The following is a 12,113-nucleotide window of genomic DNA, read 5'->3' as shown; positions in this document are numbered from 1 at the left end:
TATGTAAACTTCTTTCAGGCCTAGGACCTAACCATATTCATTTTCAACCTCATTACCTGTCACAGTGGCTGAGGATAGTAGGTGCCTAAAGTATAGACTTTATTTTGGGGGGCTCCAAAATCACTGCCGATGGTGATTGCAGCCATGAAATTAAAAGACACTTACTCCTTGGAAGGAAAGTTATGACCAACCTAGATAGCATATTCAAAAGCAGAGACATTACTTTGCCAACAAAGGTCCATCTAGTCAAGGCTATGGTTTTTCCAGTGCTCATGTATGGATGTGAGAGTTGGACTGGGAAGAAAGCTGAGTGCAGAAGAATTGATGCTTTTGAACTGTGGTGTTGGAGAAGACTCTTGAGAGTCCCTTGGACTGCAAGGAGATCCAACCAGTCCATTCTAACGGAGATCAGTCCTGGGTGTTCTTGGAAGGAATGATGCTAAAGCTGAAACTCCAGTACTTTGGCCACCTCATGCGAAGAGTTGACTCTTTGGAAAAGACTCTGATGTGGGGAGGGATTGGGGGCAGGAGGAGAAGGAGCCGACAGAGGATGAGATGGCTGGATGGCATCACCGACTCGATGGACATGAGTTTGGGTGAACTCCAGGAGTTGGTGATGGACAGGGAGGCCTGGCGTGCTGCGATTCATGGGGTCGCAAAGAGTCAGACACGACTGAGTGACTGAACTGAACTGAAAGTGTAGATACCAGTCACTCAATTGATAAGAATTTATTGAGTGCCTATTAGATGCCTGGATCTGTATTTGCTGATGAATGTAATAAAAATAGAAGGTAAAAAAGGAAAGAGAAGTGAATAGAAAGTATCCTTGCCTTCTAAGAGTTTGCAAACAGCTTGGGAGGTAAGTGTAAAGCACAGAAATCGATGTGCCCACAGCGGACAGTGCTCATGCTTCCCCAACCTCAGTCACTTCTGGGAAACATCTGAACTATTGCACACTTGAATTTTCTATATATCACTTTTTAAAAAATTATTTATTTGGCTGTGCTGGGTCCCAGGTGTGGCACATGGGATCCTCAGTTTTAGCACGTGGGATCCAGTTTCCTGACCAGGGACTGAACCCTGGCCCCTTGCATTGGAAGCTTGGGGTCTGGACCACTGGACCACCAGGAAAGTCCCTATGTATCACTTTTTTAAAATGAAATCTATTCTTTTGTGAAAGAAACATCACAGCATTGCCAAAAACAGAAAGCGAGTCATCATGTGCCATAAATAAAAGGGAATCTTAAAAATAAATGCAATGAAAACGGCAAAAATATTAAATGCCAATTGTTGCTGGTGCTGGTGGTGTTAAAAATGGAGATTAGAAAGTGCTGAGTGTTAAACCACAAAGCTTTTGTTGTTGCTGCTGTTCAGTCGCTAAGTCATGTTTGACTGTTTGCAACTTCATGACCTGCAGCACGCCAGGCTCCCCTGTCCTTCACTATCTCCTGGAGTCTGCTCAGATTCATGTCCATTGAGTTGATGAAACCATCCCAGCCTCTGTCGTCCCCTTCTCCTCCTGCCTTCAATCTTTTCCAGCATCAGGGTCTTTTCCAATGAGTCAGCTCTTCGCATCAGGTGGCCAAAGTATTGGAGCTTCAGCTTCAATGTCAGTCCTTCCAATGAATATGCACAAAGTACTAGATCCAGACTTAGAGGAAACAGTTAGAATCAGGCTTAAGGCTTCCCCTCCATCTACAGAGAAAGAGACAGAATTTGGAAATACCTTTCTCCCTACACATTTAAAGTTATTTAGTCCTTACTCTAAAAATGGCTTCCTGGGTGGTTCAGTGGTAAAGAATCCACCTGCCAGTGCAGGAGGTTCAGGAGAAATGGATTCGATCCCTAGATCAGGCAAATCCCTGGGAGGAGGAAATGGCAACCCACCCCAGTATTCTTGCCAGGAATATCCCATGGACAGAGGAACCTGGTGGCCTATACTCCATGGGGTCACAAAGAGTCAGACATGACTAAGCACATTCCCCAATTACTTCTCATATCATCAGAGATGCCCTCTCACACTCAGAAACACTGTACTCATCTATGAGCTAGGCCACAGATATTCAGAGAAGGAAGAGTCAGCTTCCTGCAGAAGGCATTGAGAGGTGAGTAAAAAGGATGAAGGAGGGAGGGGGATAAGAGAAGAGGGAAGGCAGGGATCCTGTTGACATGAGCACATGGGAAAATGAAAAACCATCCAATCAGAGCAAAGATGCAGCTCAGGGAAAGAAGAAAATGAGGTGAGGTGGGTTGAACGAAGACATGTTACAGTCCCTCAAGTGAGGAAGGGAAGTTTTGACTTAATGCCATACGTAATAGGGAGCCAGGGAGGGCTCTTAAGTAGAAGCACAGTCTGGTGACGTATAGTGTGGTGGCAGAACTCAGGTGAGGGGTAATACTCTGACCACAGTTTATGTTGTAAGCTGGGTTCCCTAGAAGCAAAGTCTGACACTGGGATTCTTGTTCAAGCCATTTATCAGGCAAGTGCTCTCAGAAGTGGGTGGGGGAAACAGGATAGAGCAGGGAGGAGTTTAACAATGTGATCTTGGAGGGAGATTAGCATCGGTCTGATCTCCAGGGAAGCTCTGGAGCGAGAACTGCTCCTCAGAGTTGGTCCCCAGTGGAGCAAAGGGGCTGGGATTTGGGACTACCTCCCCCCCACCAACATCAGGCATTGATGGGGCTCTGCCCCAAGGCATGGGGGAGGGAGAGGGTAACTTCCAGAGAGAAGCAACTCCTGTTTGGGCAATAAAGCTGTGAGTTGTTAGCAGCTGAGGTTATGTCCACTGACCAGTTAAAGGGCATCTGGGTAGGGCACCACCAAGATCCACCACATCACAAGCCAAGTGTAGGGTACCAGTAACCCAGCAAACAGCAAATAGCAAACAGTTATATAACATATAATATATAATTAACATAAGGCTTTAGCTCTCAAACAGGACAGGGAAGCAGAAAGATCCAGGTGACCCTCCATCAGCCATGTCACCTCTCTGGACTTCAGCCACGTTTTCAACAAAACAAAGAGACTAGCCTAAGTCATCTCTAAATTCCCTTCCACCTGCAATATTTTCACTTCTATGTCATGGTGTATTCTGATAGATATCAAATGTCACAGCAAAGCAAGAGGACCCCAGTTCAGCAAGCAGGCAGAAATCAGGAGGGTTCCAAGATCACCAGCAATTTGGGGATCGGTTCAAAGTCTGGGCAGGGAGGTCAGAATCAGAAAGATCCAGAGCACAGCCAGCCAGAGCAAAGAGACAAGAAGATGCATATGGGAAAATATCACCAAGAAGGATCTGGGCTCTGCCTAACTCTGGACTTCTGGGGTTTGCACCTATTAGATCAAAGGCTAGAAAGCTTAGAGGCCAAGGAGACAGTGGTGGAAGGCCAAGGGGGTGAGCTGGCGGGGTGGGGGTACGTGACTGACCAAATAGATGAGTGCAGAGGTGGCAGTGCAAAGATATAACAGATAGATCCTAGAGACAGGAACTGGCGTCAGGAGACAGGGGACAATATTCTCTGACCCAGTTATGGGAGCCTCAGGAGGGCTGAAGCAGAAAACAGGAAAGACAGTGTAATTAAAGGTGGACAGAACCCCCTCCCAGGCTATTGGGTAGGATGTCCAGATCCTCTGGACCCTCAGGGTCCACTCTGAGTTCCCCTGATCAATGCTCCTACCTCCCGCTTCCTATCACTCACACCAAAGGAGTCACACCCCCATAATGCTGCTCATCATTTTCAACCCAAACTCTGGTTTGGAGTGGGAGGTGGAGGAGGGGCAGAGGGCAGGCCTAGGCCAGGAATCCTATGGCTCAGAGCTTGTCAGTTACTGGGTCAGTACTTGATGGCAGGACCCCTGAGCTGACCTGCAGTGGGAACTCACCAGCAGAACTGGGTGGCTTTTTTGCAGGAGGAAATTTGGGGTCTGGTAAGGTCTGATTAGGCTTCCCTGGTGGTTCAGTGGTAAGGAATCTGCCTGCCAGTGCAGGAGAGATGCAGGTTCAATCTTGGGGTCGGGAAGATCCCCTGGAGTAGGAAATGGCAACCCATTCCAGTATTCTTGCCTGGGAAATCCCATGGACAGAAGAGCCTACAGTCCATGGGGTCACAGAGTCAGACATGACCTAGGAACTCAACAACAACAACAAGGGTCTGTTTGATAACCAGCTGGGAAGGGCTAAAAGCGAAAGCAATTGCAGTAATCCTCCTCTTTCCCAGAACATCTGTTTTGAGGCCACAGTTGCATTCTGCCACCCATATCCAAAGCCACTGCGGCCAGGCTCACTGCGATCTTGACTCTTCTCCACAGGGCTGGACAACATACACAGGATCACGTCCCAGGGCCGCTACGAGCTGCGCGTGGACATGCGTGACGGGCAGGAGGCCGCCTTCGCTTCCTACGACAGGTTCTCCGTTGAGGACAGCAGAAGCCTGTACAAACTCCGCCTAGGAGGTTATAACGGCACCGCAGGTACCCTGGCCCCCGAGCAGCCCCCGATGGTAGTGGACATGCAGTAGGGCCCCACACTCCAGGCCAAGCTGCTCTGGGCAGTAACAGCAGCGCCCACAGTGCTGGTGAAGTCCCTGCTGGCCAAGGAGGAGGGTGGAGGGCTAGAAGTGCTGGCTCTGGTCAGGCTGCCCCCGACCTGGGTTGAAACAATCCCCTGGAGGAGGGCATGACAACGCACTCCAGTATTCATGCATGGAGAATCCCATGGACAGAGGAACCTGGGGGGTTACAGTCCATAAGGATGCTAAGAGTCAGACACGACTGAAGGGACTTTGCACGCATGCAAGCTCCTCACCACTCAGGTGACCTGCAATCAATTTCTCACGGACTTCAGTTTCCTCATCTGGAAAATCTTAATAATGATGCCTGCCCTAGTTCACAGAGCGGACAGAAAAAATAATGTGATAAATAGAGTGAAAGTGCTTTTTGAAGTTAAAAAAAAGTACCATGTAACGGTGAAGGATTATTTTTCTTGTCTAGATTAGTCAATATGGGCTCTCATCCAGTGAAAGCATAATCATCTATTGTCTGGATAGAATCTCCCCTGCAATGACAGCTAGGAAAATCATCTCTGAACTAATGAAAATAAGACAGATGCCCTCATTCTGAGCTGTCCCCTCCTCTATCAGCAGTCTTCATCACACCTCCATCAGGGGACAAACAACAGCTCTACATGTCCCCCCACAGGCCACATGTCTTTTCAGTCCTCCACAAGAACCCATAGAGGGTCACGTTTTCTGTAGATTTTATGACACTTCCACTAAGTACAACAACCATCTCTATAAGCTCTGTCGCATTAAGAGTTTTATCAGGACATCATATCCCAGTCTGATTCTTAGGCTCTGCCTATCTATTTCCTAGGTTCCCTTCCAGTACATATCCTAAAACCTGTTTTGCCAAATATTCCAGTATTTGGTACATGGAGTTATTGGTCCTTTCATTAACTCCAGTTATATGGCTAAATGCTAGGGTATAAATTTAGCAACATGTTCAAGACTCTTGGAGTTAAGACCATCAAAGTGTTGCCTCTGCAATGACTGCATCTGCTCAGCCAGATGTCTTTTCTCCCAAGAGAAGACATGCTTTCCCTTGTTGTTGTTCACATGAGAGATCATGCCCCATGGCAATCAGACCTGCCCGAAGTGCCCCAATAAAAGATCCAATTTACCCACACTTCGGATGTAAAATAGTCATTTGAAATGGAGTGTATTACGCAAAATGTCAGACCAAACCATTTCAGAAATAACCTGATACCAACCACTCCCTAAGATTAGAATCGTGCCTGCAGAAATCCATTCTTATTTCTCCCACAGAAAGACAAGCAAGCCGTCCCACTTCCTCACATGGCCAAGCCCCCTCCCTCCTCCTCAGCAGCCCCAGGCTGTGCTCTTACCTGGCGAACTTGGGCCCAACCTCTGCAGTCTCTGGGTAGCTCTGTCTCACTGCTGGACCCCGCGAAGGTCGCAGCTGTTGGACTGTGCCCTACTCTCACGTTTCAGAGGCAAGTCCCACCAACAGTTTGGCCAATCATCAAAAATGAATTGCAGTCTGACCTCGTAGGTCAAATATTCAGTTCATCTTCTTCAAACCATGAGAAGCTAGGCTTATGTAGGCCCCTTCTCTGGACAACTTCACACAATGGTGGTTCTTTCCAGACTGGAAGGTCTCCAGGGAGGAGGAGCCATCCTCTCTCTGGCACTTACTATTGCCCAAGTCCCCTGGCCTTTGTCTTGCATGTTGCTCATCTTTATTGGCCCCACTAGAACAGTGGCCTCCATGGCCTTCAATGCCAAGTTCAGTCCCTTCTCCCATCTCCATTGTTCTCAAGTCTGCAAAAATCCAAGTCTCTAACCAGGACTCTTAATTGAATTGGAGCTGAACATTACAAGTCAAATTATGGCTAAAAGATTGTTGAGCAACCTCTAAAAGTTCATCATGCGAATTGTGAGGACTCATAAGGAGCATAAGGCATGGCCTCTGCAAGAACTAAACTTTTATCTGAAAAAGGAACAGTTTGGAAGCAACTCACCACAAAATGAATGGTACTCACTTCCAGTTTAACAGAGAAGGGGGGTCCTGGAGGTTGAAGAAGGCTTCATGAAAGCAGCAGCATTTGGCTGGGATCCCAAGGGGAAAGGGAACATTCCAGGGAAAGAAAATCCTGGGGGAGAAGTCACAGAAGAAGCAGTTAGTGTGGAGGGAGGGCAAGCGCAGAGGACCTGGCTGCCCAGGACAAGGTGTGCGTTCAGAAAGAATAGAAAGGAAGCAGGTGGAGTAGGGTGGAGTCAGACCCTGAAGGGCCTTAAAGCCAAGGGGACAGAGGAGTTCTGTCTTAATACGGTGGGCAGTGGGGAGCCATGGTGGGTCCTGAGTGACATAGCGGACGTGGAGTTTTAGGGAGATCCAAGTGTCAGCCGTAAACAGGATAAAGCAAACCTGAGTGAAGAACAGAGACCAGCTGGAGCTGCTGCATTAATCTTGGTAGGAGATCACAAGAGCCTTGACTGATCTTAGGAGTTAAGAGAAAAGCATCAATCTGAACAGCAGTTTGAGAGAGAAAAACTAAGACTTAGATAATAGATGAACTGAACATTTGAGGTGGATTTATGAAGTAGGAATGGGAAGGGGGCCAGATCTGGGGAGGAGACAAAGACCAACATCAGGATCATATCTGAGACAGCAGCAGGCAACATCCAAAGGGGAAGCAGGAGGGAACAGTTCCCAGGGAGTGAGGAGGGAATAGTTCCCAGGGAGGGCAGCTCCTAGGTTAGAGAGATAAACAGGAGATGCGAATATAGAAACGTGGGCAGAGACAAAATAGGGGACTGATGGTAAAGAAAGAATCTCTAGAAAGTAGGATTAAGCCAGGATTTTTTAAGACACAGGGATTGAGTATGAGTTAGGGTGAGAAGAAATGAAAATGCCAAAATATCAATATATATCTATCTCTATCTGTATCTATACGAAAAAGAAAAAAGGAAAAAAGTAAGAACTCTTTTCTGCCTTCTCCAGGACCTGGAAGAGATGAGAAAGAATGAGTTGTAGGTCAGTGGGATTAGCTCTGGGTAGAGTAAAGCCTGGTTTGTTTAGAGACTGAGAGAGGGAGATAAAAACGATGGGATAGAAATAATAACATATGGACTTAGGGACCAAGCTGGCCTGAATGGACCAGGCTTCCGTATAAAAGAAAGACCATCCTCCTAAGAATTAAATTGTGACCAGAAGCACCTGGAGGCATTGAGTGGCCACTGTGAGGGTAGGCTCAGGAAGCCACAGGACCAGAGCCATGAGTTCTCCTGGCTTAAAGTGACCTCGGAAGCATCTTAGACAACACTCATTCAATAGCATGAGCCCCTTCACAACATATCTAACCGCGAGTTCTGCCAGAGGTTTGGCCAATAGTTATAAATTAATTACAGCTTGATACCTTACTTAAATACTCAGTTCATATGCGTGGCCTGCACAACATCCCAACAAGAAAACCCCCAGCTTCTAAAAATAGAGATATCCCCATATTTCCAAGTAGTCTATCCCATTTATCAACAGCTCTAACTTCACAGTCTCTACCTACTGATCCTCATACTTCTCCAAAGAGTGTTTGTTTGGTGGAGTTCTGCTTGTTTGCTAAATAGCCCATCAAATATCTGGAGTCGGTGATCTAGAACCTTGTCTCCCCTTACAAGTCTGCTTTTCCCCAAGATACAGCCCTGGTTTTCCCAATCACTTCTCCTCTAATATGGTTAGGATTTTCTTATCATCTTGCTTCCTACGGACAGAAACTCTAGTTAGCTAATGTCCCTCTTCACATGTGGACCCAAGTTCTGAACGAGCAGATATTGGACATGACCAAGGCCTGGGGAAAGCCAGGCTGCACAGTGGTGACCCGGATTATCCAGGGCGGCATGACTCATCACTGTCTCCTCTGAGAAACAAGGAGCCATCCACGCCTGTGTCCCAGTGCCGGCCTGGAGGAAACAGGCAGGGATGGCGAGGCGGAGCTGAGTGAACACAGTTCTGAGCAGAAGGCCAGGGGAATGAGGAACTGAGCTGGAGAGAGCAGCACAGATGTAGTGGATCCCAGGAGTACATGGAGAAACAGCTCAGTATAGCCAGGCTGAAGCTGAATAGACACAGAGAGGTAAGTGGAAGGTCTCTGAAGCAGAAGCCAGGTTTGCTGGGGCCTGGGCCAAATGTCCAGAACGTTGTGACAAAAGAATGACAGGCTCCAGGACAGCTTCAAGCATGTGTTTTTTTTCCCAGGGGACTCTCTCAGCTACCATCAGGGCCGCCCATTCTCCACGGAGGACAGAGACAATGACATAGCAGTTACCAACTGTGCCATGTCATACAAGGGCGCTTGGTGGTATAAGAACTGCCACCGGACCAACCTCAATGGGAAATACGGCGAGTCCAGGCACAGTCAGGTGGGTGAAACTCTGCTGCTGCATAGATGAGCCAGCACCATGTAGCCCACGTGCCTGAACTCCATGTCCTAAGTGCACAGGTGGGCCTTGCATTTCCTTTTAAAAAAGATACACTCAGAGTGTTGAGAACGGACTGTTATAGAGAGGAAAATAATGCAGACACTGAGATAAGAACAGGACAGAGTCAAAGCCAGAGGAAGAAAAGGGGAACACACCCGGACCCGGGAGCTAGAACTCACCCAGAGAAACCTTGATGACCAGTCAAGTCCCACTTCATTTCCTCCTCTAGGATATCCCGTGAAGAGCTTATCAAGTTCAGGGATAGCTTCATCCAAAGAAGGTTCGGCTCGGCTTCACCCAAAGAAGTATCCTAGGAAGGGAGAGAGCAGAAATAGCAGTGTAAAAGAGACCATGTCTCCCCATTGGAGACTACGCATCCATCGGCTGGGCTGGGTGATAGGGTGACCAACTGGGACCTCTCTGGTTTTAGCACAGGAAAGGCCAGCAGCCAGGGGCACCCGTTAGTCCTGCGCAAACCAAGATGGTTGGTCACCTGATAGATGGAAACCACTTAACACTCCCATCAAGAGTGAGCAGTCAAACACAGTTATGCTCTTCAAAATGCTTCTATACTGTTGGGAATCTGAAATTCAAATTTACTGGTGCATGCAAATCCTGAAAGCCCAAACCAGAAAGCCAGTGATAAGGAAAGACCTGCTACACGTTCCTATTATAGGCCCAGACCACAAGCATGCCTAAAGAGAAAAGCTAGGAAAAAAAAAAAATCTGTTTTTTGGCCCCTTTTGTGGGGGGAGGGAACTCAGGCACAAAGCTTCAAGTTAATGGAAAAGGGCTAAATGTTCATCTTGGATTCCCCACTCTCAGCACCCTCTTTCTTTTCAGGCTGGGAGTTTGCTTGAGTGGGGAAAGGTGATCTGACATGCTCATCTTTCTCCTTCCCAGGGGATCAACTGGTACCACTGGAAAGGCCACGAGTTCTCCATCCCCTTCGTGGAGATGAAGATGCGCCCATACAGCCACCGTCTCATAGCAGGGAGAAAACGGCGGTCCTTGCAGTTCTAAGCAGTGGATGGCTACGCGCCAACTGACCTATTCTGTCATTTGTTTGTACTTTATAATATGAAACAAGGGGTGGGGGCATAGTAATGTGCTTTGCAACATGTTAAGAGTGTTTGAAGGAAGCGGGATGTAGCAGGAATCAGTTGAGAATCAGCAGCTCATGGTTTCTGCTGCCCCCGGGCCTGCCCCTCAGTCTCCATGCTCCCTCCTACCCAGCCATCCCTAACCATCCCCCCTTTTTCCAGCAAGGAGGAACAGTGAGACATTTTCTTAAAAGACCAACTCAAAGCCAGATCGTGGAGTCAGATCGGTGACAGGCACGTGCCTTCTTTTCTGCCCTCCTTCTGAGATACCCTTAACTTCCAGGAACCGAGCTCTGGTCACTGCCTTCGGTGGCCGGGTTCTCACACCAGCCCCGAGAAGAGAGAGAGAAGCCCCAGCAAGAGAGCTTTGCCAACAAGTCCCCTTAAAAGGAAACAGATTAACCTCATCCTGTCCCAGCAACCCAAGTCCTTTGTAATGGGCCAAAGATTCTCATCAAACATTCTTAGTCTTACCAGCCAAGTGTCCTCTGTCACCTTCCAAGTGGAGGGGCCTATTTTCTAGCCAACCCATCCTTTGCCCACTTCCATCCTACCTTAAGATCCCCTGTGGCCTCACAAACCCAGCCACTGTTTTGGATTCTAGTTCCCAAGGTGCTGCTTGCACCTGGCTTGGGCTGCACAGCGGCCATGTGCCTGAGGGTCATAAGTCCCTGCCCTCTCCCTCAGGTCAACTGTCTTTGAAGCTGGGAGGGGGAGAGAGCTATGGTTCATAGCACTTTGGGGCAGGCACTGAGGGAAAGACAGAAGAAGCAGATCTGGGTTCCCCTATGAACCTGCCATCGAGATCACAGGTGCCATGGGGAACATAGATTCCACCTAGCTCCATTTTCTCTATTTCTGGTCCTATTTATCATGGATTCTTTTTCCCTGAATTGCAAACTAAAGCCTCAGTTCTGAGGCTCTCATTTCAGCCAGGCTCTCCTTAGGGCAAGTGGCTTAATACGAGTCAGGAGAAGTCATATGACCAGCCAGCCATTCCCCTGACTGATAATCTCTGGGAAGAGGTGGAATTTCAGGGTTTGGGTTTCAGTTTTCTCCTCTTTCTTTTGGTCCAGTGAGAAACAGGAATGACCTCCTTAATGAGGTGAGCTCACGAGAAGCCTTTCTCCATCTTCTTTTTTTATTCTGCCTTTGAGAGGAAAAATGAAAAGTGCCAGAGGAAATTACATCTAGAAATCCAAAGGTGAATAGGGGAGAAGTATGGGCCTACCTCCCGTTTTATGAGATGTGCTCTCTTTGCTAGCATGATTTGATTTTTATACCCAAGAGAGCTGGAGGCTCTAAAGCCATGACCGTTCAACTTCTCCAACCAAATGTCAGCTACAAGCATTCCTGTGGTGTCTGCCAAAATTCATGCCCAGTCTCCCTAGACTCTTGTTTCCTCCTCTCTTTTTCCTTAAGGCCTCAGGTTTGGTTTTGTTGTTGTTGTTGTTTGTAATATCCACCTTTAGTCAAACTGAGACATCCTGGGCCTTTCCTAGCCAATCACTGGATGAGCCTGAGACCTGACAATTTTCTAACGGAAACATGCCCAATGTAACTGAGCTCTATTAAGCAGGGGAGGACAGTCCCTCAGGCTGGCCACCACGTTTCTGATGTAACGAGGATGGAGTCAGCTGCCCCTTGCCCTCTGCCTTTAGTAGATCTTCACGGTCTTGTTCACTGCCCACTGCCACGGTGTGGGTGTGACTGTCAGACCAGTGGCGGAAATGGAGGAGACATTCCCATTTCTCAGTTCACCATGGGCTTCAGAAAACTAGGGGGAAGGAAGAAGAAACAGAAACAATCCTTTCAAGAAACCTGTTAATTAAGATTTAGTTAGAGAGTGGGAGCCCAGGGAACAGCAGGAAGCTTGTCGGACGAGGAACCTGGGGTCTCAGGGGTGGGCCCAGCTCTGCCGTGTTTTGGCGCTATGACTTCGGGAAGGTTGTTTCACCTCTTGGGGCTTCAGTTTCCTCATCTGGTAGGATGAGACTAGAATGGCTTCTAACTTCC

General features: G+C 47.9%; 1 protein-coding gene across 2 annotated transcripts in view; it reads left to right on the top strand.

Moving 5' to 3' along the window:
- Positions 1–10,041, top strand: part of TNR (tenascin R) — a 95,916-nt gene extending 85,875 nt beyond the window's left edge. For both annotated transcript variants that reach the window (XM_069546122.1, XM_069546123.1), the window contains 3 exons: positions 4,310–4,471; positions 8,771–8,934; positions 9,898–10,041. In XM_069546122.1, the coding sequence (XP_069402223.1) occupies positions 4,310–4,471; positions 8,771–8,934; positions 9,898–10,017 (446 nt within the window). In that variant the 3' untranslated portion in view covers positions 10,018–10,041. The remainder of the gene's footprint in view (positions 1–4,309; positions 4,472–8,770; positions 8,935–9,897) is intronic.
- Positions 10,042–12,113: the final 2,072 nt, after the last annotated feature.

Source organism: Ovis canadensis, chromosome 12 (assembly GCF_042477335.2).
Source record: "Ovis canadensis isolate MfBH-ARS-UI-01 breed Bighorn chromosome 12, ARS-UI_OviCan_v2, whole genome shotgun sequence".
Taxonomy (NCBI): domain Eukaryota; kingdom Metazoa; phylum Chordata; class Mammalia; order Artiodactyla; family Bovidae; genus Ovis; species Ovis canadensis.
Note: the sequence above shows the minus strand (reverse complement) of the source record. Positions and strands in the feature narration are given on the sequence as shown.